Source organism: Nothoprocta perdicaria, unplaced genomic scaffold (assembly GCF_003342845.1).
Source record: "Nothoprocta perdicaria isolate Ctin4 unplaced genomic scaffold, notPer1 scaffold_40, whole genome shotgun sequence".
NCBI classification, from domain to species: Eukaryota; Metazoa; Chordata; class Aves; order Tinamiformes; family Tinamidae; genus Nothoprocta; species Nothoprocta perdicaria.
The window spans coordinates 4,850,209-4,878,097 of record NW_020455644.1 but is presented as its reverse complement, the minus strand read 5'-3'; the positions used below and the strand labels follow the sequence as shown (position 1 = coordinate 4,878,097).

At 40.9% G+C, this 27,889-nt stretch overlaps 1 protein-coding gene across 1 annotated transcript in view; it reads left to right on the top strand.

Moving 5' to 3' along the window:
• Positions 1-27,633, top strand: part of LOC112952624 (copine-4) — a 93,316-nt gene extending 65,683 nt beyond the window's left edge. The window contains exons 10-13 of the mRNA XM_026045516.1: positions 10,615-10,669; positions 20,301-20,352; positions 25,065-25,198; positions 27,388-27,633. Of these exons, the coding sequence (XP_025901301.1) occupies positions 10,615-10,669; positions 20,301-20,352; positions 25,065-25,198; positions 27,388-27,633 (487 nt within the window). The remainder of the gene's footprint in view (positions 1-10,614; positions 10,670-20,300; positions 20,353-25,064; positions 25,199-27,387) is intronic.
• The last annotated feature ends 256 nt before the right edge of the window (positions 27,634-27,889 follow it).

Below are 27,889 nucleotides of genomic sequence, written 5' to 3'. Positions count from 1 at the left end.
GCTTTTTTCCATTCTCTCCAGCTGATTAAGAATTTCATTGTATTACATTAAATATTTATGTTTGCCTTAAAAACTCGCTCCGGATTCAGCAAGACGCTAGAGCTGATTATCTAACCCCAGTGAATTCAGTCCAACTCGAGCAAACAGTGAAGTGTTACACAAAATACAAAAGGCACTAAGCTAGAATTAAGAGCTTTACTGGATATGAACTCACTGTTAATTGTTCACCCTATGCCAGTCTTAAACTGCTCAGTGTCCACCATATACATATATACGCTTTATGAGTTTTACAGTTTTACATTTGTACAGACATTCATAATTGCTCTCTGAATTATTAAAAAGGGCTCATAAATTTTTGTGAGAACTGGCTACTGCGGCCTCGAATCAATTTCATACCTTGAACAAGACAGGGTTAGATGTAATTTTTCCAGTTCTTTAAATATTTGTTGCATTGGCTCTTCGTGCAGCTTCCCATTCTAGCTGGGTTATCCCCATTATGATCTGGGCTTTCACCTCATGCTTCCATGTCTTCTACTGTGCAATTTGTAAAATGATGTGTAAAATTCATCCCCATTTTATTCATATTGAAAATTATTTCAAAAATTAATTCTAAATTATTTAAATTCTGCCTGTCTGATCACTCCTAAAGGCACTACAAGTGCGTTTTTATTATATTTCCAAGAGCCCTTGAAACAGAGAAGGTGAATTATATCTGTTTCCTGAAACTAATGTCCTTTTAGAGCTATAGATATAACCTCTTGAACTCTAAATATTAAAATGGCTCCTTAAAGCTAATGTTCACACTGAGATCTGAATGTTACTAAATAAACTGCTTGTATAAAACACACATTTAGCTACCTCCACAAAGACCACTAATGAACAAAGAATGCATTACTCCCTGCAAAGCACAGGAACGATTTATGCTTCGAGCACTAAATGTTTTTAGTGTAAATTAAAACAACCATGATTTACCTTGAGTGAAGGGATCCGAACCAAATATCTTAAGGTAACTTCAGTAGAGACAAGAAGAAAAGATGGATCTTCCTTTGGTTGTGATGGCAATATTATGATAATAATTAATGAATTACTTCATTAAAACTGGAGACAAAGAATGACGCCTAGAATAACAGGCACTACGTGTGACATTGAATTTTTCATCAAATCCCTACATAGAGCTATAGATGTTGAAATTCAGGCTACCCATGGTTAATAAACAAAATTATGTTTAGTTATTTAGCCTAGCTCCATCATTTTAAAAGCAGAAAAAACCTTTCTGGAGGCAACTAAGCAAAAAAAAAAAAAAAAAAAAAAAAAAAGCTGATTAGGATATTGAAACAAGTTTTAAAATCTTGGGGGAAAAGGCAGGAATTTTTTTTATTTAGTGATTTAATAGGACCCAATTTACATAGACATAAAACAAAAAGACAGAATCTATAAAGTAAAATTTGTAGCATATGTTTAGCATTAAGCATTCGTTTAGATGGGGTTAAACACATTTTGAAGGGTTTTGTTGAGCCAGGGCTGGAACTACATTGGTGGAATTGAATTACTAACACTTTTCATCATCCAACTGGATGGAAAATCCTTGGATTGAAGTGCTGAGGCCCTAGGCTGGTGCAGCTATCCATGCAGAGCCATRCATGCCTTTAGGATCTTGCCTTTGCAGAGGCTGTATTTGCTCACTGCTGACACRCAGGAGCTTGTACTGGGCAACGACTAGTCCGTGTGAATCAGCCCAGTACAAGTGTGTTGACAAGGTGACTTTGGAGCAGTTTCTTTTGTGGTGCCCTTTATCTAGTCGGGTACTGTCAGTTCTTACAGCTCAGCCTTTCCCTCGGCAAGTTGCACCTCGTGCCTTCTTCGTGCTGCCTCCTCTTTCTGGAACTCACTTCCCATGTCAGGCTGTCAGTCAGGACCGATTCCTTCCTAGTTTCTTATCAAAAGAATTTCTTTTCCATGTGCTTCTCCGAGACGTCTGCTGCTTCTCAGAGACATCTGCTGCCTTCTGTCTAACTTCTTCAGGGTTTTTTCTATGCAATCCTTACTATCTTTCAAGTCATCTTGAAATCTTCTCTGAGGAAGAAGAGATTGTGCTAGTAATTTCGGCTTGCCAGGACCATGCAGACTGATGCCATTGCCTGCAATTTCTCTGTCAGCATTTCTTTCTGCAGAGAATGACCTAAAACCAAAACCCCACAAGTTATATATGAAGTAGCAGAYTGTCAGAATAGACTAGTTAGTGCTGTAGAGACTGGTTGTTTGTATCAATAAATCAGTACAGATAAAGGAAATATCTGTTCTAATCATCTACTTCATTACACAAACATGTAGCTTCCCTGAACGTTATTCCTGTTTGGAAACCCAGCAGTCCATCAGTGAACACCATTTTCTAAAATGTGAGTTCTTTCTCCTGCAAGTTTCATCTTTTACAGAAAGTGGAAACCTTTGGCCTCAGGAGGCCTTAACAGAGTAGTTGTGGGTCRCATTACTCTCAGTTAAAGCCAGACAATCTCTCTGAATCACATAGACCTGTCTGCCACCTAATTCCTGCTATCCCCCTCACAGCTCTGTGGGTATCATTCCTGGTTCAAATAAACCCAAATCTTCTTTATTCTTATCTGTCTGTCACGATAGAGAAATATATTTGGAGTTTCAGGAAATAAATCAGCAGCCTAACTGTTGAAACAATGCTGTTCCAGTAGACCTGTTATAAGAAAGTTAGTTTAGAATTGTGCAGTTTTGTTGTGAATTTAAYCTTGATCAGAGATTCCAAGCAGCGGATTAACAGAGCTCTAGCCCAGTTCCTCCTGCATACTTCATGATGCCTAGCTGAACACTTAATCACCAGTACATTTCACTTGCAATCTTGGCTGTAACTGTTTTTCATAGTGTTCTTCATTATGACTAAATGTCATTTTAATTTTGGCAAAATTACATAAACAGCTCATTTGACCCCATTAAATCACATAATATATCTATAGCRGTTTTATCCTGCTCATCCTGGAAATCTTATTTGCAACTTGAAAACACTCAGACAAGGTCTGCTGATACCTACCTGTACGTGTGTGCCAACACAACCCTAGCGAACCCAGAGTTCAGCCTGTGCTCTTCTCATGGAGAGTATTTGCAGGGCAAGCCTCTGAGCAGTCCTTTCCAGTAAAAAGAACAAAGATGCTGAGCATATGTAGCAAATTCTGAGCATGTGTAGCAAAGCCTTTGCTCTTGTGCTTTCTTAGTAATACACCCTGCAACTTGAAAGCTTTGCCTGTGTTTCATGGAAGAAATGCTCTCCTCTCTTTGTTCTCTTATTTTGTTAAGATCTGTATGTCAGGTGAAGGAACGCGCCTGAAGGGAGCAATACTCTCTTCAAGTCATGTCAGCTTTTAAACTTTCAAGGTTACTGTCTGTATGAGAATAATCTTTTTAGTTATAGTAGAGTTTTCCATATGTATCCCCACAGATCTGCCAAATCACTGTAGAGCAAAGCTTTTTGGAAGCTACAGAGACAGCCTTACAACCCCATAAAATTCATAGGACTCTCTGAACAGCCTGGATTTGGGAAGTTAAATATGACTCACTGTAACCCYTTACAGTATCCCCTTCCCTAATTTATTCCAAGTTATGCATTCCTATTCCTTTTTCAAGACACATTTTACTGAATTGGGTCATCTGTGTGGATATAAATCAGGTCATTGCAATTTATTTATCATCCAGCAAGGAAGCTTGACATTTTGGTCTCACCTTCCTGAGCATGCCATTTTACTAGGCGATCCTTCTAGCAAGTGATGCATCTCTCTGCCATTTCATTTACTTCTGCCTCAATCTCTGGTGACTTTTCTCGGTATGTATTTACTTTTCCTCAGTCTAGGAACTTCTGAATTCATTGGCTGTTTTTGTCCTGCAGAGCTTCTTTTGCGATTCTTTGAATGTTAACAAGGGAAAGTTTAAATCTATTGTACCTGGACTCAGCTTTGTTGTTACTTCATGAGCTGATGCTTTTCAGTGATTAACTTCAGAGAATTTGTATTCCCCTACTTCATTAATTATTTCCCTTGCAGGTGAGACAGACGTTGCCCTCATATTCTTGAAGCCCAATTACTTGGCTATATCTGTTTCTCTGTATTCAGCAGATTCCAGCTCCCCAAAGGTGACAAAGAGCTGTAATTAAAGATAGCAAGTACATTTTAATATCAGAATTTTGAACATGGTTTTGTAATATATCTGCCTGTGATAGACCAAACACTGGAGTTTTTGCAGTGGTTTGCTATTGCTTTACATGCTCTCAGCTCTCTTTTGTTATAAAGATGTGTGATAATCAGTTCATTCCTGCCCCTGTGTTAAAAATCACTGTGCGCCGCGGGCTGGATTGCCAGCTCTGTCGTGTACAGTGAGGTTTGATTAAAGTAATCAAACCGAAATCAGAGGTGTGTTTGTATCTAACCTGGCACTGCCCTGCCACGAGTGTTGTGAAGGTGTAGTGGTCCCCCAGAGAAGAATACAGGTGGTGAGGAGGAAAAACTGCTGCTGCTGCCAAGCTCCTGCACCCCTCCTGAGCATGACGGGCAGAAGGAGAGCTGGGCCACAGCCTGATCCCGGGACCAGCCCGGCCTCCAGCAGCACAAGCAACCATGCAGGACTGCCAGCGAGAAGCAGGTGGGATCTTGTCCCTTCCTCTTGCACCGTTTACATCGACCCCTTGTTTGGTCCTGCTACCTCACGCAGATCATGCCCTCTATCTACCAAACGCTGCTTGCAAAGCAAGAGCTAGAAACATTTAGCTATTGCAGATGGTTCCTGTATTTGCTTTGGAACTGCAGCTAATCCCTGTAAGCTGTTATGATTTGGAATTTACTGGCATCAGGCCCTTCTCAGATARGTACTAAATAATACACTCAGGAGCATGATTCATTCATATGCTTCTGGAAGGAAACACTTAATTCAGCTCATTTTCTTCCAGTTCACTCCCTGAACATGAAAGATGACAATTTTAATTTAGTTTAGAAATGACTCTATTTCATTTGTCCATTCTCTTCTTCTCCCTTGCCTTCTCTTGTCTTCCTTTACCTTCCTTTGGCCTCCCTCAATTAAATCTGTAACAGACATTTCTCTTTTCCTTGGCAATTTCAAATATCTTTTAAGCGGGGGGAAGATATCTGATTTTATCATGGGACAAGTACGTAGAACAAAGAGTCACCATTCCTTCTTTTCAGACTGGAATGGAAAATGAAAGGCAGAGTAATTGATTTTGCTGAGTCTAGACTTGTACTTGAAAAAAACATGCCTGGTAATTTTGATCTTCCACAGAACCAAAGGTACAAATGACAGTTTCATATCCAAAGTTTCTAACCAGATATACTCCTTACAAGATTTCCAAGAGCTGTAAATTTGAGTCTTGTCCACTTGCAAAAAAAAAAAAAAAAAAAAAGAGGAGTTTTTAGTGTTTCTCCCCACCGAGCCCGGCTCTCCATGATGAAGGGGTGTTCCCTGCATCATTGCTCCTGCTGCACCAGCATGAAGTGAGATTTTCATTCTGAGGCTCCCCAAGGCAGTTCCGTAGCACCCTCCTCATGCATTGGCTTCAGGAGCTTAAAGCCAAGCACACCTCTATCATCTCTATCTGCCCTGCTTAACAGCAGCCAAAGGGTTCTGGTGAACAGCATTAAGACTAATTCTGCTTAAGTGGCTAGCCAGAAGTCATGTTACAGATCATTTAGGTAGTATATTGAATGAGCTAGAGATGGTTTTTATTCCCCCAACATTTCTCCCTATAGTTAAGGAATTAAGAGCTCCAGTTTAGTTGGTTTTTTTTTTTTTTTTTTTTTTAAAGAAAAAAAGAACTGATTTTTAGAGACACTAGTCCTGGCAGATATTTTCTTTCTAAATTGAGGTGTTGGCCCATTGAATGAATGTCTAATTCAGAGTCTCCAGCCTTATCTTCGCCAGCAGCTTCAGAGGAAATTGTAACATACTCTTTAATATCTGATTATAGAATAATTTCACCTTGGAAAAACTCAAGTTTTACTCAGGTTGCATCTGAATTCTCCTTGTTTCTGAGAATACCAAACCATTCTCAGACTACAGCTGAACTCTAAGGTACAGTGATTCCATATGTCAGAGGGCACTAGTGGTTAATAAKACATGTTTTTTAGGTGTTCTTTATCTCTTTATTTTAAATGTATTCCTTATCTTACACTAATGCTGGCTTTACTAGCGACACACAAAAAGGTCCCGTTCTCTCTAACACTTACTAATTTATAAAACCTTACTACTACCTCTGTTCATCTCTTCTGCTGTCTGTGCAGTACATCTCACCGAAAACTCTTTCCTCTATTAATATATTGATTTATCTTTGTGTTTTCTCTGTTTCCACTACGTAGTTGGAGAGATGAATCACTAAAACTGAGCGTTGTTACAAAAGGAAAATATGGGATATTTTCAGAATTTCTTTTCTGGTATTCGTTATATTAATGCAGTGCTGTTACTCAAATACTTCTCTCTAAATGGTTATATTTTGCACTTCTCAAGTCCTAACAATCCCTTTTTGTATGCGTTAATTGGCCATTCTGTACAATGAACCTGAAACCTTATCCCTGATTTTAGACTATATTCCTGTTCTGCAGTTACTCTTTCCTATCTTTTAGCCATGTACATCTGTTTGGCATAGAAAAAGGACCAGAAGTCATTTACCTTTATGCTTGCTTGCCTACTCATGGCCCTTATATAATCTGATATAAAACTCCAAAACTGTGCAATTCAAATGATCTTTTCAGATAAATTTCCAAAAGGTGCAATCCCTGTCAAGGCTAATTGATGCTTCTGCTTTCAGTCATCTTGATGTCAAGTACTTCATCTTTTTGGAAATTATGCCTAATTTTAAGTTTCAATGGAACTCTGTGTAAAACAGAAAACTACATAAAATGTGAAGCAAATGTGACAGTAATTTTTATAATGAGYCTGCTAAGTCAAGATCCTCTTCTGATTTGAGTTTGGGAGATTTAGGTTTCATAGTGCCACCTTCCTTTCCGATTTTCACTTTGCTCTCCTGTCCCTTTAGCCATCTCCTTCCAGCAGGATGGTGTTTTATTTGTCCTTGCCCAGGACTCTTGGAGTGCATCTAAATAAAACAAGGGAAAGCTCTTTATTGGGTCGGAGGCTGAGGACGTGCCCATKCCCTCGTACCTGAACTTTCTTCCCCCTGACTTAATTAAAGTGGTGACACCCAAACTGCCACCCGGGAGTTGTCTGGAGCAGAGCTGCCCTGCTGCTGTTTGTGGGAACTGGCTGTGAGGTGCTGCTTGGTGTGAGCACAGAGAGAGCACTGACAAGTAAACCACACGCGTAGTCACATCCCAGTGCCGCAGCCAGGGGCCCAGGTCATTTCGTTTCCTATATAAATGTAGCCTAGATGTCTGGACAAGCAACACAAAGGACAAATAAATCTGGTTCTCACTTGCAGCTCTTTGAGTCAGTTTAAATTAGAGAGGAAGAAAAATCATTACAGCAGATCATTTTCCTATTGCAGTACCAGGTTGGGAGCCAGGGCTGGAGCCTGTGATGCTTGCAGTTTGCACTTGGGGCAAGAGGAAGGGGCCTTCTCATCTTCTGATCGTCTCAGTCCCCGGTGTCCTCGCCCTGGACGTAACTTCAAAAGGCTGGGCAGCTGCCCTGCCTTCTGCCTCGAGCTGCTCTCCTAGGGCCTGAGGGAGCAGCTCTCCCATGCCCTCATCCCAGCAGGGATCTCTTGGGAGAGAGAGAAGCCTTGGCTGCCTACCAGGTCACTTTGCCCTGCAGTGTCTTAGTAGTGCAGAATAAGCAGAAGGAGGGGAGCAGGCTGAGCTGCAGTTTTTTAACCTGTGTGATGAAATGAGATGTAAACGGCAAGGCTGGAGTAGTTCACTTTGTAAAATGTCACTAAGCGGTTAAACTGTGTCCTTAGTGCAGAGTGTGTCTTTTATAGCAGCAAAGCACTTTGATAGGATGTAAAGTATTATTTACCTCAAAGTTGGATTTTATTCTGAAAGTCAGCCACAAATTTTGCAGTGTAGTCAGCGAATGGCATGATCTTGCATTTTTTGTGTGACGGATGTGATGAGCCCTGATCAGAAAGATCCCTTCTTACCTTAAAGATGAAGCTGCGGGAGCTCCTGACAGTTGGTTCTGCTAACCTGCTTGATGTCAGCAGGCTCTGTCACATTGCAGATGCATATACCCAAACTCTGGAAAATGAGGAGTTTCCAAGGGGAAAACTCCAGAGGGTTGGGTTGCCCAGAATGCGGCTAGAGAAAGCACAGGAGTGGACCACAGGATCACCATCCTCTTGAGTTTATGTGCTTTTCCCCTCCTAAAAATAACCCTGTGGAAACCCCTCTTGAGAGTGACTGCGTACATGGCCAAGTTTCTCACCAGGTGGTTGTAGCAGTACCTGGCACTTGCTCAAGAAAAAAGGAGATATGGGAGACTCAGACACAGAGGCAGGTGTCCTAACGTATTCCGGGTAACTTCCTGCGGGGACTTGTACCACTGTGTAGCAGGGAACGTGGGAGTCTCGCAATTGGGAGGAAAATCCAGGTCTTCTCTTTTCCCTGCTAAGAGAGCAGGCTGCTAGAGGTATCACTCACTGCTGTCTCTGACTCGCAACAGACCAGAAAGTGGAGGTGCAAAGACAAGGGTGCCTACACTTGCTTACACCCAGGAAAGACTGGCATCCAAAGCACAGGTACCATATGGATGCAGGCATTTCCTAGATTGAGTAAGTGCTGCCAACGTCAGCTATAGGGATTGCTTTGTTAGATTTAGACTGTTATGTTCTACCAAAGTTTCTTTTTTAAATCTTTTTTATTTCTCCCCAAATCAACTAAATTGAAGCTTCACAGGATTTGATTCCCTAATCCTACCATGTTTAACTGTTTATGGAAAACAAGAGGCTTTTTCCATTCAGAATGTTTTCTAGAGGCTTCCTATTTCTTGCCCCCTAAAAGGTGGGGGTAGGGGGGGTTCTTGCCTCCTAAAAGGGGCAAGAACCTGATTCTAATCTGTGTCTCGTTGCAAGGGCTTCCCTGCCTCCAGGAGTGTTTAATCAAAGAGAAGGCTATTGGCAGGTGATTAGCATTAAATGTCAGTAGCTCCTTTTTTTTCTGACATCTCTTGGAAAAAAAAAATGTTTCATTACCATGCAAATGATATTCGCCCTACTTTCCAACATCCACTGTCCCACAGTGTAACATATGGTACATAGTACTGCACTCCCAAGATATATGCAGCAATTACATTTCTTAACAGAAACGAGAGCTAAGCCATCAAGTAGGAATGATGATTGTTTCCCAGTAATCTGGGAAAGGTGAGTATTTCTTCATCCCGTTGTTGCAGCTACTAAGCTCAAAGCTTGTTTCTGATTTGTTTTAAGCCCATCCATTTTTTCTTTATCTCATATCAGAAGCATTGCAGTGATGTTCACAGCATCTGCCAGGCAGAATCAACCTGGCATTTCTGATGGGTGCAGTTATCTTTCTTGAGTATGTCTAGAGTTACTCACTTCATACTTGGAATGGAAATGACTTGCAGAGTTGTTTGAAACTGCTACCCTGTCTTGGAAATCTTTGGAAGTGCCAGAAAAGGTAATACGAATTCAGCCTCTCCAAGGATCATGAAACCCCAGGTGCAGAATCAGATAAACCTACAAAGAATTTGATTCATCAGCATGCCAGGGTACAGCTCAGTGACTTTGATGAGGCTTCAGGATCTCTGTGGAGCTGAGTTTATGTTTGGGTGATTTGCTAACCTCAAGAGTGTGATCAAGCGCCTTGCTGGCTCCGGGACGAGACATTCCTTACAGCTTGGTGTTTCCACATTGCCAGCTGGGAAGAGGCGCTGCCCAAGACGTCAATGCGCTTCTGAAAGAGTATTAACAACCCTGAAATTTCCAGGGCTTCTGAATAAGGAACTTTGGTCCCTAAAGATCAAATTGGGGCAAAACAGCCTCACTATTGAAAATAGTCCCGTGTTTTTGTGAGGCTGCTGATATTATAGGTGGAAAACTTCATGGAGCCTGCAGGTTGCTGAGTTTGAGTCTGCCCCTTTTCTAATATTTTAGGAAATCTCTTTTGTGCATGCACAGCAGTAAGAACCCAAATTTGGAAATACTGTTAATTTCACAGTCACCTCTTCAGTAAACTCATTGTTCTGAGCTGGGGGAGCATTTCCTTATTTCTCAAAAAAAAAAAAAAAAAAAAAAAAAAAAAACTGTTGGCACAGACAGTGCCTAAACTAAAATTACCCCTAAAATATGACAACTCACTCTCACTCTTCAGGCAGGTAGTGCTACAGAAGAGGTAATATGTACCTGTTTTCGCAGTTGTGAGAGAAGTGCAAGGCACCTTGGTTATTAGATATTCTCCAAATACTTCTAACTTGCCAGAATATTAGGGGTTCCCCTAAAAAATCTCGCATATCACTTCTTTGTCTGGTCAGCAATACTGTTACAGTCCAGTCTGCCATGTAACCCTCTTGACTTAAAAGCCTTTTCTATGCTGTTGCACTTCAGTGAATTTTTGAGTGAATGTTTAGTGTAACATAATGCATTTTTTGAAAGCATCTGTTTTTTTTTTTCTTTTTCAGTGATAAAATGTTCCCTGCCTTTGGATTTGGAGCAAGGATACCCCCAGAATACAAAGTAAGTGCATAAATAACATTTTCTCATTCCTTGATTATTAGACACAAGAAATGGTTCAACTGAGGCTGTGGAGAGGGTCGCAGTTGTTTTCTAATTCACTGAAACTAGAAATCTAAATTAGACGTAAAATAGTTGTGTTCCATCCAAACACCAAGTAGTATTGACAAGCCTTTGTTGATAGATGCTTATCTAGTAAGAGGAAAACTGACTTTCTGAGCGACACTAGTCAACGTGTTTTGAGTCTGTGAGCCCTAGTTTGACAGAACACATTTGGTGCCCTGTATGCTGATAGCCCTCTGATGCTATATTCTGAAGAGATTTAACATCTTCTTAAAAATAAATATTTGAGAAGAATTTTGTTCTGTGACAAATCTCTGTCAGCTTCAGTATCAGGAATAGAAATATAAGAGCATGTATCCATGCTAAAAAGAAGTGGTATTTATAAATAGATTTGAAAAAAGAGCAAAGGTGATCCAGAGTGATGATGCAACTAGTTGTGGACAGTATAATTATACACTCTGGAAGTGTTGGAGTGAAGACAGTGGAATAGAAGAGGATCATGCAACAGAGAAGGTGTAAGGAGAAATACACAGAAGTAGTGTGGGCAGGATGATAGTCCTGTAGCTTCAAGCTAGCTAGGGATTCTGCAAATAATGCTGTCTGAAAAACAGCAGCATTGGACTCCTGGTCATGCAGACCTCATCCAGTATCCCCAAGACTCCTGTTTTGGGTTGTCTGCCCAACCTTTCATAGCTGTGGCTGCAGCAGAGGTGCTGAGCTCTGGCCAGATGCAAATAGTTCTGCCTGGAAAGGGTTGCAGTGTGTGTTAGGCAACAGGAATCAGCAGGTGAGCAGAAAAAAGAGTTGTAGTGGTGTGTCCTTATGGCTTGTATGCCTGATATCTCCATGAGTGTCCAGTAGTGATGTATAGCAAATATGATAGGCAAATTGGCTTTGCACAAGAATCTTGACTTCTTGACACCATCGACTTCTTAGCTAACAAGTGCAATGATGAGAAAGTGAACTGTGTCTGACAGAGCATTTTGCAGTGCTCTATTTCTGAACAGCAATGCTAATGCTAATGCTTTCCAAAATCAGAGACAGTTTCCAGAAGTTTGATATAGATTTTAATATTCTAAATGCATGCAGAACATCTGTGTCTATTGTACAGCAGCAGCTGATAACTGTCTCTGTTATACAAGGAAAAGTGTTTTAGAGAATAAATATAATGAACAGTTTCTAGCAGCAGACACATTAGTGAAGCACAGTAGCTKCTTCTGAAATGTCCATCCTTCTGCAGTGAACATGTGTTCCTCAATCCAGGGCTATGGAGCAGTGTTGATGGGGTGAGCTGGGATGTAAATCACAAGGAGATTGGTCTTTCATGCCTAATACCAACCATCCCTGAAAATGCCACTAGTGCTGCTGTGAGTGTCCTGAGCAGAGACGTGACCCTGGTGGTGCTCCAGCAGTCCCACCAGCTGTGAGGTGCCCATCATTGTGTGAGGGAACTTGCAATTCCTCCAGCTGCAGGGAGGGCGCTTCCCTGAAAGACCGCTTGAAGGAAGGTGTTACTGGCTGACTATGCACCCTGTTCACTGCTTTACTGGGGATGGCAGTAGATGAGAATTCACAGTAYAAGACTGTGTCTTTTCTAGGCAGGATAACCAGGTGGTGGCATTGCTGCCTCGGGTCACATGGGCATGTTGTCAGCACGGGCATTTTGTGAGTGCTGTGCAACAGCCTCTTCACCGATAGCCAGAGCAGCTCACGTGTCAGCTGTAAGACAAGTGCAGCTGGAAAGCAGTGCAAGGGGACTCCGTAACCAGGTGTCCAGTCCACCACCACCACCAGTTCTTCTGCTTTTGCAGGCCTGGTATTCAGATACTTTTCATGACAGCTTTTTAAGCAGGTATTCCTAAGAAAGTGAGATATCTGCACTGAGATCTCACTTGGTAGTCAAGACTCTTGCATAATAGCGAGGGTTGTCCTAAAAAAATCGGCATATTACTAACCTTTGAGGGCAAGAGAGTAAGGGATCAMATGTAGAGAAGTTCAGGAAAAGTAATGCTGAACTTGGAAAGATGGATTAAGTGAATAAGCAAAACAAGTCACAGAGTCCMTGGCAACACAAGTGTGGGCCGGAATAGAGTGTTTTAATCCCACTAAGGAAAGTTGTCATGGAAAATGAGAAAAGCAAAATTATATGATATGCATTAGGTAACTGATGTAATGAAACTTTGAAGAAGACAAGAACTAGTCTGCAGGGGCAACAGTCRAGGGACGAGTAATGAGTTTAGTGTCTAGCATGGGCACATCCAGCTGGGACTGGAATACAATTTAATAATCATCTCTGTTGTTTTTTGGTCCATCCTTGTGTTATTCTCTACAGTTCRTACAGGTTGCTCTCCGTACATAAAATGTATAAACCTTTTTGGAGTCCCTGCTTGGCTTTGGCTGCACTTCTAAACTGAAAGCTATGTCCTCTAAGAAAGTAAGGAGTCATCCTCAACATAATGCATTAATAAGTCAAGACCAATAAACCAGAAAATCCTTCTGTAATTTAGTCTACACTGGTGTCATCAAGTTAATTTAAAAACAGCAATGATTAATGTTTGATATGGAATTTAGCCAAGATGTGTAGGAAACAGTGAAGAAATGGATATACTTAGAAGTAACAAAGAATGCAGAAGAGAGTGTTCCCAACTTATCTCCCCTAACATCTTGTCCTCTGCTGTAAGCATGTGCTAGCATTACAGGCAGCACAGCAAGATCTCATGCTATCCAAATGTGGGGGTTTCTGATGCTTTCAGCCAAAGTTACTACAAGTCTCACTTATTTTGYGCTCTATTAAAGGGCAGCAGTGTCCTAACTGGGATAATATGGATCTACAAATTTATGTCAAATCATTATGAGAACTTCTAATTTCTGACCCCATCATGTAGATAGATCAGCTCTTCGTTTTAAATCAGAGTGCCTGCTTTTGAGCCTCCAGCCCTAATGAGATGACCTACCCTGCTCATAGCACCCTGGTCTCAGCACACCACAGCCGCTACATTTTATTGTTCCAGTAGAAAACAAACTGACAGAGGTGTAGAAAAAAAAAGTCCCGTTGCCCAGAGTTTCTTATGAACCAAAAGAGCTTCTGCACAACTGTAAAACAGCAGTAAAAAAACAGACTTTCATAAAAGTCTGAGTGAAAGCTTATCAACCTGTGTGGCTATGAAACAGAGGACCAGGAGAAGGCAGTCTGATAAAAGCAGTAAGCAGAGTAAGGGAGTGCACTCAGATCGTATTTGTATCATATTCAGTCATAAGCTGTAGTAGAACTAATGCCTGTAACTCATTATTCAGCATGAATCATAGATAGAGTCTCCATTTAATTATCAGTTGACTCTTTATACCTGGCTGAAGGCCACTGTTTGCAGATTGGCTAAAACATCTGAAATACTCTTTTGGCATTAGATTACTTGGTTAAAGGGTTTTGTGGTGCTACAACAGCCCAATACTTCATCTCACGCTCCCTTGAGCTTCTGCTGTTAGCCTGGCATGGGTGCTGGGGGAAGCTGTGCGTTTTGTGAGATTCCAGCTTCCTCTTCTCACTCTTCTACACATTATGATGACAGAAATGGTTGTTATGCCAATTATTATTCCCCGTGGAAGAAAACCTTCCCGCTTTTACATTAGCACTTTAGAACAACGGCAGCATCTATCACCACAGGCTCGTCATCAATCTCTTGAGAGCAAACCCTTTWAAAAACATGTTTTTACATATACTTTACAGAATTTCTACTTTATGAGCACACTGCTGTGTTACATAGACTTCACTTTCCCTTATTATCGCTCCAAGTGAAACACTTGAAACACTTCATCGGTTATCAGAAAAACAGCAGTTTTTGTAGTGACATAAGGAATATGTGGGAATGAAGGAAGCCAGACATAACATATATAATATTCCTTATAAATCTAGAGAGATCATTCATCTTGTATTCAGCAATAAAGTCTTTTTCCTCAAGGCCCCCAAAATACATAACTCTGCTTCTTGATCTAAGTAAACTCAGGAAACAATATTCTCTAGCTGAGTTTATAACATGTCAAACTTGCAGAACATGCAGGTTATTCCACAAACAGAGTCTTCTACTCATCACTTATCTTTACAGTGAGAACTCTGATGTAAAGTGGCAGATAAAACGGATGCAGCAGACACTGCTGCAAAAGGTCACAATGAAAAGATGGAAAGAGAGCTTAACCACTCTGATTTATTAGCAGACAGAATTTAAGCAGCTACAAAACCATACAGCACCACAAAACCTACTGTTAAAATGAAAAGAGTTGTGTCAGCCCCGTGACAGCTGCGTTATCAATAACAAAGAGTGCTTTCCTAAAGAAGAAATGTAAATCCTGAATAGGTAAGAAACAACTTACAGGTTGTTTTACAACATTTCTTCTTCTATCTGCTTTTTAAGGAAAGATTCATCTATTATTTTATGTCGGGAAGAGTCACTGAAGTGAACCTCACTGGATTTATAGAAACAGTCAAGCACCTTTATGACCCTAACCAGCACAGCTGAGTTTTCTAGAGAAGTTATGTACTTGAAAAACACAGAGCTCCTTGTCCTCCTCCCACTTTGGGGGAATTTGAGGACAATAATATGTGCAAACCTAGAAATAAAAACCAATAGAAGGTCATGTAACAGGCCAAGTGAGAAGCCAGAATATTTCACCTTATCCCCGGGACATGGATATAGATGTGGAAGCTGAGCGGCATGCTCAAAAATCAACCACAAAGAAGAATAAAATGAGGACGCATTGCCAAGCAGAAATGTCTGCAATAAGGTCTTAGCCAAATGCAAGCTGTCTGGCTCCCAAACTATTTGATTAATGAGCATTCTGAAAATCATAGCTTTTGAGCGATGGTTCTTAAAATTTGTTAGTGTCCTAAGCTTTTAGAAAATATGCAAGCACCCCATGTTTAATTTTCAGACTGGCAGTGACTTAATAGTGCTCAATTTATTCACAGATAAGTGCTCCACATTGTGCATCTCAGCATTTACGCTTGTGTGCCTTCAGTACTCTATTGTTAATGGGTTTTTGACAATCTGGATTTGAATGAGTAATACAGTGTGTGCCTAAACATGGTTGAATTTGTCAAATTGTTTGTCAGGTGCTCCCAGCACCATCACCACAGAGATTTCTGGAAAACTGGAGTTATTTAGGGCAGGGAGGTTAATTTAAATGAGTGTAACAGTCTAGAAAAGAAAAGTCCTACTGATTTACAGAAGAGAAGCATCTTATTTTAGCATTTGTGACATGAATGAAAAACGTCTGGGTTCTGAGTCAAAGCAGCTAATTGTTTCAAAAGTGGAAGATAAGTTAGAGTGAAAAAAAAAAGGTTAATAAGATATGGAGAGCAAAATAGARTAATATTGATGATGATACTTAAATAAAATGCCTTTCATAGTCCAGAAACATTCCAGGATTATATATATTCCTGCAATATATAAAGCTTTTTTGGGGGTATTTTGTCTATTTGGCAGATTCTCAGGTAGGGTTTTGTTTGTGTTATAAGGTTTCTAAGTCAAGAAGTTATTTTTTGTTGTTGCTGTTGTTTGTTTGAAATCTCAAAAATTCTCATGTGTTAGGAAATTATACTGTCCAGTCAGCTTTGATTAGAAAGCTCTTTAGCAGGGGACATGCTATGAAAATTAATTTTGTTAGGTCCTAAGCTGAGGGAGACATTCTTATCTACGTCAAAATCAAGGTTACATTTCTATAAACTGGTCATGAATGTCTGGAGATGTTGATATGGCTTCAGAAATGCTATGGCTGCAATTCTGCAATGAATAAGGCAGCTGCCTTAATTAAACTTGCAAAATTTCTCTAATTCCTTGGAAAGCTTTGGGCCAGGCAGTAGCATACACACTCATTCTGTGTTTGTGTGGGTTAGYGTAGCTCAGGATTATCTAATTATTAAATTGTTCCATCCTACAAAGAACCCCAGTAGATTGTGTTATCAAACTGATATCAAACACTGTCTGAACAGCCAAGAATCTGGTTATGTCCCTTCTAAGGATTTCCTGCTGTTCRGCATCCTGGATGTTCACCCTTCTGCCTCCTTTTCCTTACTAGCTTATCATTTCTGAGAGCACATAAGAACTGTGTTATTCTCCAGCAGAAAAAGGCCTTTAGGATGCCAGCTTTTGGTCCTCTGGCATCAGCGCAGTTTGCCTTTCCTGCAGTTCCTGCATGTTACATTAAAAAAAAAGGGGAGGCAAGACTCATTAYACTGCACAGAGYTGAAAACAGAAATGTTGAATATTTGATCCAAAGCTGCTCAGACTCGCATGCATTTTTTGACAAGCCTGGGCTTCACCTGGAGTCCTACTGAGCAGGAACCCGAGTTCAGTGAAGACTTCTATACATGTCAAGTGCCTGAAGTTTGGTCACCAGCTGATTTCTGATCACTGCTGGGAAGATGCTGCATGGGCAGGATGAAGCACAACTGTTTTTACTTACCTGAAAGGGAAAGATGTCCYGAGCATTTGGAGAACCTGCTTTAAAAACAGCTGCCACTGGCCCGAGTCAGGTGTTGGTTCCCTGTTTGTGAATCACCACTGAGCTGCCCCAAGAACTTCTGTCTTTCACATTATTCTTATATATAGTTTAAAATCTGATAAATTGTTCAGAAAGCATCGGAAACAGCCAAATATTGCTCTGTGCGTTTTGTTTCCTCTCCTACCTTCAGGATAAATTTTAACATTGTTCTTGGTGAATATGAATGACAACCTATGAAGCTCACTCGCTTTAACAGAATAGTGTGAATTGCTTAGACTGTTTTGTTTGTTTTTTGGATCATGGTGCACTAAACCTAGGCTTTCCTTATTGGCCCAATCTGGCACCTACATTTTTCTGAAAATAAAGGCCAGGGTGCCACAGCTGTGAACCAGGTGAATTGTTTGTATAGTGTGATCCTCAAACAGGCAATACAACAAAAACATCCAGTCCACACTTGCATTGTGTAACTGAAATGCAGTATTCATAGCTCTGGAAAAGAATTATGATATTCCTTTAGGTATTAATTTCAAATGCATAAGGAATAAAGAAATAAAATCACTGGAGAGATATCTGTTGAAGAACTAGCCAGCAATATATATATATATACATGCACCACCATCCTTCTTGCTCTTGAGATGCAGTTAATACAAAATACAGAAAGCCCGAAGGAAGCAGAAAGGCTATTGAGCAACAACACAAAAACGTCAATGAGTGAAAATTCACATAACCATTCTTGACAGCTGCAATTACCTTTGGCCTGAAGCTAGTCATGAGCCTGGCAGATRCCAGCTGGACCAAACGTGCCCAGAGACGTGCAGGGCAGCGAAACAGAAGTGCTCTGGAGCACCTCTGAAGCGTGTCTGACAGCCCTGCTCTTCTGGGCTTGCTCACGGAGGAACATACGTAGTGACTTTCTGCCTTACCTTCCATGRACAAGCAGGGCTGCCTGAGTGGTCCATGTAAAGCATTTGGAAAAGGCAACTGATACTTGGGATGACCACACCAGGCTCCTGGATGGGGCTGAGCTGGCTGCAGACTCTTCARTGGGTTTTTGCTTCAGTCCTTTCCCAGCATGGTAGAAGTCCTTATTTATTTAACTTTTAATAAATAAAGGTATTCGTGGCTGTGGTGAGCAAGATGGGCATATGCTGGGGAAATTCTGATTGTTCTCCCATTTCTCTATCATGAAACTTTCTATGGGCATAATAAGCCAAATTATTTGTCTTTAGAGAAGCCTCTCTGTAATCATGTATTTGATATCCCAACAATATTCACATTCCATATACATACTACATCCATATTCCAGCTATGGTGGAATTTTGACTTTGACAGCCAGCATGATGGGGATTGTCAGTGCATTTCTGTAGCTGTTACAGAAGCTTAACTCTCCTACCTCATCTTCTATAATGCACCCTCTAAGAGCCACTCACAGGACAATATATCAATGATTACAAAGGCTGTGATTGGTTCTGGGTAGAGACTAAACCTCACGCATTTGAGAATTTGCTTTGTGGGGAGTTAAACTGATTTGAATTCGTTGGATTTAACAAGTCCTATCCAACATTATATAAAGAAAGAAGTGTTCTGTGTGTAGTATCTATTTATAGAGCAATCTCTGTGGTGCCTGTGTCCTAGAAATGGAAGTCATCTAAACTAGCAAATAAAGCACCCAACAAATAGATCTTTTTTTCTGCAAATAATCTAGGTTCCATTGTACGAAGCAAGTTACTTTCCCTATGGCTACAACTGCTGGCACTTCTGCAGGTCTTACAGAGATCTCTAAATTCTCGATGATATTAAACTGTAGTTATCTGTGTAAATGCCCATATGCATCTGGGATGACATAGCTGAACTCCACTTTACCTTAGAATTCAGCTTGACCAAAAGCAAACGTTTTATTGCAGCAGATGACTAAATTTTGCMTTTACTCTCAGCCATATCTGCTTTTTGCAACCCAAAATACATACATGCATATATACATGGTGCATTACAAAACAAAATTTGGGCTTCACCCAAGACACTTAATGAGAAATGGAAAATTAAGAGAACTTGAGAATTGAAATTAAAAGGAATCAAGCCTTCTCAGGGATGAAAAAAAAGTAGCAGAAAAGAAAAAAAAAAAAAAGAAAAAAAAGGAAGTTGTAAAGAAATGTAGGCAAGAACAAACCTGAAAACAAGAAAAGAACTCCTGAAGAAATTTCCAGTTCTGAGAGATCTGAGCTGTGGCTGCAGACTTCTAAGTGACAGTCAGACGAAGGAAGCACAGAAACCAGGATGTACATTGTCTTAAATTATTTAGGCATATAGAAATGTACTCTTTTCACAGCCAGTAWAGAAATAACACCTGTTTTGTTAGAAGATGAGTGACTTCTTTGCATTCACAGTAATTTCTCTTAGAAACAGCTCTGTGCTATTTTATTACAGATTTGGAGAGGGAGRGAGTAGGCTATTTACTAAATCTGAGAAAAATGTTGAGTCTTAGGTCTCATATTAGCTTTCTCCCAACCTACTGTAATTTCTTAGAGACTTTAGGCTTTTTGCCTTTCTTACTGCGTTATTTCATAATGAGTTCATGTGATTTTCTTGATCTCTCTGGAGAACGAATTATTTCCCCAGTAGTCCCATGACTTTTCACACATAGGAATGAAGGATTCAGAAAGGGGCTGGGCCTGTGCTGTTACAGTTCTATAATACTGCAACACGACCTCCTTTAACTCTCCCTGCAGCCTGAGTTTTTGAGCCTGTATTTAAAGCTCTCCTCAGATATATTCTTCCATRCATTCTTCTGTGGCTGACATTGGTAATCAGTCTCACAATGTATTTATGGGAGTTCTCATATACTTCGGTGTTTCTTTATGTGCTTTTTTCCTTGTTTTTCTTGTTCTTTTTAACAACTTTGTTCCCAGGCTTGTTACTTCACTCTGCAAGGGCTCCAGCTTGCACTCTATTTCATGTTTAATGCTTAAAATTTGAAATATCCCTTTCTTATCACAGAAAGAAGATAGACATGTTTAAATGCAAGCCCACTTGGAATAATTTTTTGGAGTAAAATTATTTTCTTTCCATTTATCTGCAGGTCTCTCATGATTTTGCCATCAATTTCAATGAAGACAACCCTGAATGTGCAGGTAATACCAACTTCAAGACAGACTGATTACTGTACTCTTTCTGTATGCAAAATGTTGTTGTATTTTTTATAGTATTCCCTGAATATTGTTAATTTTTTTTCCTAAGGAAACAGACAAGAGTTTCAAAACCTGACAGGCCAAGCTGTCATACAAGTGCCACACATTTATTTTCTGAAAACCAAACCCTTAAAAAGTATGTTAAGTTGGTTGTTTAATACTGGCAATCCCTCAAATCACTAGGCCCTTCTGAAAATGAAGCCATCTTCTTTTAGAATTGTTTCAGGTGTTTACAGATTCACAGATTCACAGAATATTTAAGGTTGGAAGGGACCTCTACAGATCATCTAGTCCAACCTTCCTGCTCAAGCAGGCACACCTASMGCATGTGGCACAGGGTGGCATCCAGGCGGGTTTTGAAGACCTCCAGAGAAGGAGACTCCACAACCTCCCTGGGCAGCCTGTTCCACTGCTCTGTCACCCTAACAGTAAAGAAGTTGCTCCTCACCTGGAGACGGAACTTCTTGTGTTTCAGCTTGTGGCCATTACCCCTCGTCCTATCGCTGGCCACCAGTGAGAACAGCCTGTCCCCTTCCTCCCTGCATTCTCCCTTCCTGAACTTATACATATTAATCATATCCCCTCTGAGCCGTCTCTTCTCCAGAGAAAACAGGCCCAGCTCACTCAGCCTCTCTTCATACGAGAGATGTTCCATTCCCTTAATCATCCTGGTTGCCCTTCTCTGGACCCTCTCGAGAAGCTCCACGTCCCTCTTATACTGGGGAGCCCAGAACTGMACACAGTACTCCAGGTGCGGCCTCACCAGAGCTGAGGAGAGGGGCAGAATCACCTCCCTTGACCTGCTGGCAACRCTCCTCCTGATGCAGGCCAGGATCCCRTTGGCCTTCTTGGCCACGAGGGCACACTGCTCACTCATGGTTAACTTAGTGTCAACCAGGACTCCCAGGTCCCTCTCCGTGGAGGTGCTTTCCAGCAGGTCGACCCCTAATCTGTACTGATGCCTGGGGTTATTCCTCCCCAGGTGCAGGACCCTGCACTTGTCCTTATTGAACCTCATGAGGTTCCTCTCTGCCCAACTCACCAGCCTGTCCAGGTCCCTCTGGATGGCAGCACAGCCCTCCGGAGTGTCGGCCACTCCACCCAGCTTGGTGTCATCTGCAAACTTGCTAAGGATGCATTCCGTGCCCTCGTCCAGGTCCAGGTTTACAGTGGTTCAGCTACAGCAACATCACAGTTTTGTAGCTAAGGAAGGTAGGACATGAAGACTCTATCAAAGACACTCTCCTCTTCAGAGCCAGTTCTTCAGCACAGCCTAAATCAACAGCAGCTCAGTAGCCTGCTGCCAGTCTGCTCAGGAGCAGCCAGAAACGAAGAGCCAGGGCAGCAGCTGAGGACAGCTGTGGTTGGAGGGAACACACGTTCATTGCAGCAAATGCCACGATGCCAGTGGGAGCTTGTCTTGACACTGCATGATGTATTGATGTGTTCTAGTGACAGTCRCTAATTCCCACTAGTCAGAGGACAGATTTGTTTAGCAGATTTGCCTCAGGTCTTCTATGTTTAAGTGAGGTCCTCCAGTGACTGATGCTTTCCTTCTAGAATCTCCTGCCAAAATTCACCACGCGTTGTAAAAGACGAGATGAGAACAGGACGATAATCCCTAGGTCGTTAGCCAAGTAATCGCCAACTAATACATGTGAGAGTGTTGGCCAGATGATTGTTGCTGTCCAAAATCACAGGGCATAATCTGTTTAAAACATCTCTGTTAACAGAGATCATCAGAAGTCAGATGATAACGTATTTATGATATAGTGCTTGAATATAGCTTTGTTTCCCTGTCTAAACAAACTCCTGGAACTTGATGAGATGTTTGATGCTCTAGGAAATCTAGATTGTATTCTTTTGCAGAAGTCAGGAAAAAACCTTATCAGTCCATATGAAGAAAATAATTTAGTCCTCCTTTGTCCTCACTCTTTCAATCTTGAAGTTAATTCTTTTATCACCCTGAAATTGATATATAATGATGTGTATTGATTGGTTAATATGTGAAAAGGCTGTCACATCTATATCGTACCAAACAGCAGGCCAGAAGTTGGACAGTAAAGCACTCTGTAAGTAAAGAATTTACCTTCTATTCTATGTGTGCAAAAAGAAATRCAACTATGTTTCAGGAACTGTTTCAGGAACTTTGCCTTAGCTTACGTCAATGTTAATAATTGTTGCACAATTGTTGCAAGCTTGATTCATTCTTTGCATAGGACTCAGTCATTAAATCACCACCTGTGAGGAGTTTTAGGGTTAAGAAGTGACAGAAAGATGGTGACAACGTGATGGAAAGCGAGGAAAGACATTTTACAGCATCCTTACGCACATCTGAAAGATAATGGAAACCCTTTGTCCTAGATTCCTAAATGATACCTTTTAAAATAATATCCAGTTGGACGAAGGCAATAAAAGGAGACAGACCAGAAAACATGTTGTTTAATCATCTGTTGCAGCTTGCTCATCACTTGTCCGTCACGGATGCTTGATTAGTTCCTATAGCCAATTGTTCTGTGATGTGTCTGACTTTCCTAGMTGTTCTCACTAAATTAGACAGCACAGAGTGCAGTATCACCAACACACACTGTGAAAAGAGATTGTTTTTGGGGCCAAGAATGGACGAGGGAGGAAGTGCCCTATTTTACAATACTGTTAYTCCTAGGAGTATTTTTCAGACTTGCCAAATACCATGGGTAAATTGCTGAGGAGCATCCTGGTCTGACCCGAGAAACAGAGTTTGGGCCCCATATAGAAACTATATGCCTGCTTTGCTTTTGAGGAATGAAATCCCTGTCTTTGTGGAAGTAGTGAGCTGGACGTGAGGGCTAAAGTTAACCCTAAACTTAAGCCAGGCCTACCCTTAAGCCCGACTTTTTATGGAAGACAGTAAGTGAAAGTAAGGTGTGAGGAAGAAAGTGAAAACCTCTAATCTGAATGTATCCTTATGCATACAAATATACACATGCACACAGCTATTAAAATGGATTGCAATAAAAAATACTATGGTTGAATTGTGAAGAAATGCCCTGTTAGCTTATTTAAAACAAAAGGGTTTGAAAAGAAAGTTGTCAAATAGGCAGCTCACACATCTTAATTGATTAGGCTACATAAGGAGAGACAATATATCTAAAAGATATTAACCTAATTTTGCATACAGAAATGTATGTTTCTAGAACATGCTTTTTACCAAGTTGGAAGCAACTCCCTGACACAAACCAGCTAAACCTGTGCAGAATGAGAGGAATAAGACTTATGGGGATAAGTCTGGATATTACTTGAATGGACAGGACAAAAAAAAACAGTGCATCTTGCCATCATCTTAGTGAAGATTTATGAGGTCTTTATGCAAGACAAGTACATGTAATGAGATCCTTAGCAAATTTAAAATGGGGAGCTAACAAAGGGTCAGTTTTCCAGTATGTAATTTAGTCCCTGGAATTACCAAGGGAAATTTTGAATTACATTTTAGCCAGTCATAGATATAATTGGAGAGTGCTCTTTTGTCAGTAAGTGCTTCAATGTAAAATATGTTTATAACTATCTGCAAAGAGAGAAGTCCTCCAGCATCTCAACCTAGGAGGTTCAGGTGTGTGTTTGTAAAGTAATTACAGCTCTCTGATTTATTAGCAGTGGGTCTGCATCCATATATCCTGTAAACGTAATTGAGTAAAAGCTTATGAGTAAGCAAGTCTCAGTGAAGACTGAGAAAACTCAGTGAAAATTGAGACTAGCTTAGGATCTTATTGAAATCATTTAATTCTTCAGCATCCCTTTAAAGCTCTTCAGTCTGTCGCCTTTTTTTCCAACTTTAGACCTCTAATCCCTTTGGTAAGTTGGGAGTTCTGCATGTGGAAGTTAATGTGCATCACTTCAAGAAATCCTTCTTCTCAAGGATTGAAAACACCAATTCCCAGTCTGTGATCTGTCAAGTATGTCAACAAAATTCGGTTCTCCGTGGTCTGACTATATATCCTGAAATGAAAAAGCAAAAAATAACTACTTATTCATCAAAAGAACTGAAGTTATTTTTTTCTTCTTCTTTTTTTTTTTTCTTTCCTTTCCTTTCCCTTCTGTTTACTCAGTTTTGGGGTTTTTAGTCACGGTCAAATTCAACCATTAATTGATTATGCAAAATCAACATGAAAAATTATTCTTAGCACACTGGAGAATAAGACATTAAGACATTTGAAAAGATAATTGAATTTCTTTCTAGGTAGTACATGCAAAGGACAAATTTGTTTGTAACGATCATAATAAACAAAACTAAGTATTTGTCTAAAGAGAAGCACAGACACGTGTCAGCGTTTCTGATGCGTGTCTACTCTTTTAGCATRAATGATATCAGCCAAGGGATCACTTACACCTTGAACTGAGACGGATGAAATCTACTACATTGCAAGCTACTACCTGGAAAATACACGTTAAAAGCTGCTGGGAAGGAGAAGCGTGTTATACTGAGTTATATATTGCAAGTCAGGTTCAAGGCATCCAGACAGCTTCTCTGCTATCTGAAGTTGTTAATTCTTGCTAAATAAGTGGCATTTTGAATTCGTTCATTAAGGACTTAACTTGATTTACGCTTTAAAAAAGCTGGATATTGGGGTTGTACTCCACACTACCTYGCCTCTTCCTTTTGTGGCTCTTCATACCAGGAATCCAAGGAGTGGTGGAGGCTTATCAGAGCTGCCTTCCAAAGCTGCAGCTGTACGGGCCAACCAACATCGCTCCCATCATCCAGAAGGTGGCCAAATCAGCATCGGAGGAGACCAACACCAAGGAAGCCTCGGTATGAGCACTGCGCTGTGTTGGCTATTTTTTTGTTGTATGATGGATCTTTTCTAGACAACCACAACAGCATTTTTAAACTGTGCAAGACATGTCTTTACAGTTTTCATTAACTGCCTTCACAGAATACAACTTGAGTCTCTGTCAGCTGGAGCAGYGTATCCAACCTTTCTGCCATCAATAGTTAACAGTTTGAAACTCACCTCCTGCTGTTCTGTTTCGTGCTTTTAGAGCTTTATTTCTATAAAACACCTGGTTCTTCACTAAGAAAACATAAATAGCAGCACTAAAGTGCAAAAATGTGGCCCTAAAAGTGTTGATCATACCAGGAGATGTGTTTCTTTCCGTGATCTACCCACTTTCCAATATCTTGCTGTGCTAAAATCCTTTTTGTTYGCCTAGGGCTTTTCTCCACTGCTTCCTTTGAAAACTGTACTGAWAATGTTGTCAATTTGCTCTTACTGACATGCGGTATCACATGCCTTTTAGAAGTCAAGAAACAAGTCTGCAAGCCTACATCTGATATTTGGGTTAAAATCCACTTGGGCTACTCCCATATTTAGCCTAAAAAGCTTAGGCATAGGTCATATTTTAAATATGTATTAATGAAATACCTTAAGCTTATTTTCCTTCAGCCTTCCAGACAGAATGAGAGGAGAACAGGAGAAAGCATGTGAGCCATCGGGTCTGAAGCATCTATAAATATAGAAGTGATGTGGGAGTCAAGGGTGTAAGAAATCCTTGTGTACCTCAGAAGGAAAGATGACTGTCTCTAGGAATAGAATAGGTCTGTACACTCGCATGCTACAGCTCACCAGGTCTGGAGCCTTCCTGAAGCTTTCTTCCTGTGGTGAGCTGTATTTGAAGCCGTGTTATGGCAGTAGTTCCCAAATTTTTCTGTGCATGAATTTGGGATTGTGATTATCATTTCAGTGTCACTTCCATGACCGTGAATAGTATGTAGAGTCCTGGTTCCAGAATAGGGAATTACTCTGCTTGACTCTCCATACCCACTTAATCTTAAGGTGCTTCTGTTCCCAGTACTGTCACTGAACAAATATGTCACATTGAGTAAGTTGCTTCCTCCTCCTTAACCTAAAATTCTCCACTCAGTGGTYTTTTTGAAAAATAAATTGATTTATGGCACTACTCTTCAGGATAAAATTGCTTCTGTGCTTGTTTTTCTTATGACAAGAGGCAATGAATAAAACCGTGTGAGAGATGTTATAGCTAATTACATGCAGACTTTAGTGATGTTTTGCATGTTGGTACTGCTTAGACAACAGTGACCAAATTCTAAGACTTAGTTTTTTTTTTTTTATTAACACACATTTGTTAAATCACTGCCAGCTGCCCTAAAATTCATAAAGAATCCAAGTAAGTGGTGCTCTTCTCTGTTACCAAATGAAGAATTTGTACAGACCATTTGATCCTAGTCCAATGGACCTTGGAGCTTTGGGAATGCAATGACAAGCACACAGAATTTCTTGCTCTCCTTTGCACAAGGAGGAGGAAAAACTCTCTTCAGGGTTCAGTGTGAAGGGTCTGGAAAATGGATATAGTCTCCCCTGTGCACAGACACCCATGCCCTTCATCTCCTCAGAGACCCCGTTACTCTGCAGAGTGCAATAGACCTACCCCGAGGGTCACCCTGGGGTCTGCAGAGGGCAGCACCATTCTGCTTGCCTATTAGCAAGGCTCCTCTGCAAAGCACTGTCATAACCTCCGGACAGTTCTTCTCCAGGCCTGAAATGCTTCAATACCCCATTCCTCTCTGCCTCCCACTCGTTCCCAAGGAGAAAAAGGTAATCAGAAAGTGTCAGCAGAAGTGATTGTGTAGCAGATGGGAAATTGAGCTGGTGAGGAGCTCAGAACTGTTCCAGACTTCCCAAAGTCCTGATTCTCCCTTTGCTTGCATCTAGGAACCTCCTTTTCTGCACTCTGCATTCCTTGGTGCTCTCAGCTCCTAGAAATGACCTGAACTAGAGCTAAAACCCAACAAAGGATAAATTAGTAGCTGAGGAAGTTTGCCTGTGAAATGCACTTGAATTTTGAACCACTGTCTTCTCTTTAAAAAAAACTCATGGGTAGCAATCACCAGAAACACATTTATACTAAATAAGAGCAAGCAGCTTTGAAAGATGAACTAATGGCATGAATGTTTTCTCRTTTCTTGTCCAACAACTCCAGCAATATTTCATCCTGCTGATTCTGACGGACGGTGTCATCACGGACATGGCTGACACACGAGAGGCCATCGTCCACGCTTCCCACCTCCCCATGTCGGTCATCATCGTGGGCGTGGGCAACGCCGATTTCAGCGACATGCAGATGCTGGATGGTGATGACGGGATCCTGAGGTCTCCCAAGGGCGAGCCTGTGCTTCGAGACATCGTCCAGTTTGTGCCATTTAGGAACTTCAAGCACGTAAGCTGACCTTGCCACCCAGCCCACGTAACACTAGGGGGGACCCTGGGGCTGGGCTTAGCTTTGGATGGGAAAAATACTGAATAAAGCTATGGCATTATGGTCTAAGAAAAGTGGGAAAAATAAGAACTGAAACGTGCTCCATTAGCAAACTGAGAAGGATGGGAAAGGAAGAGATGGGCCATAATCCTAGTGCTTCTTGTGCTGACGTGTTTTACCTAATAATCATAGAATCATAGAATGCTTAAGGTTGGAAGGGACCTCA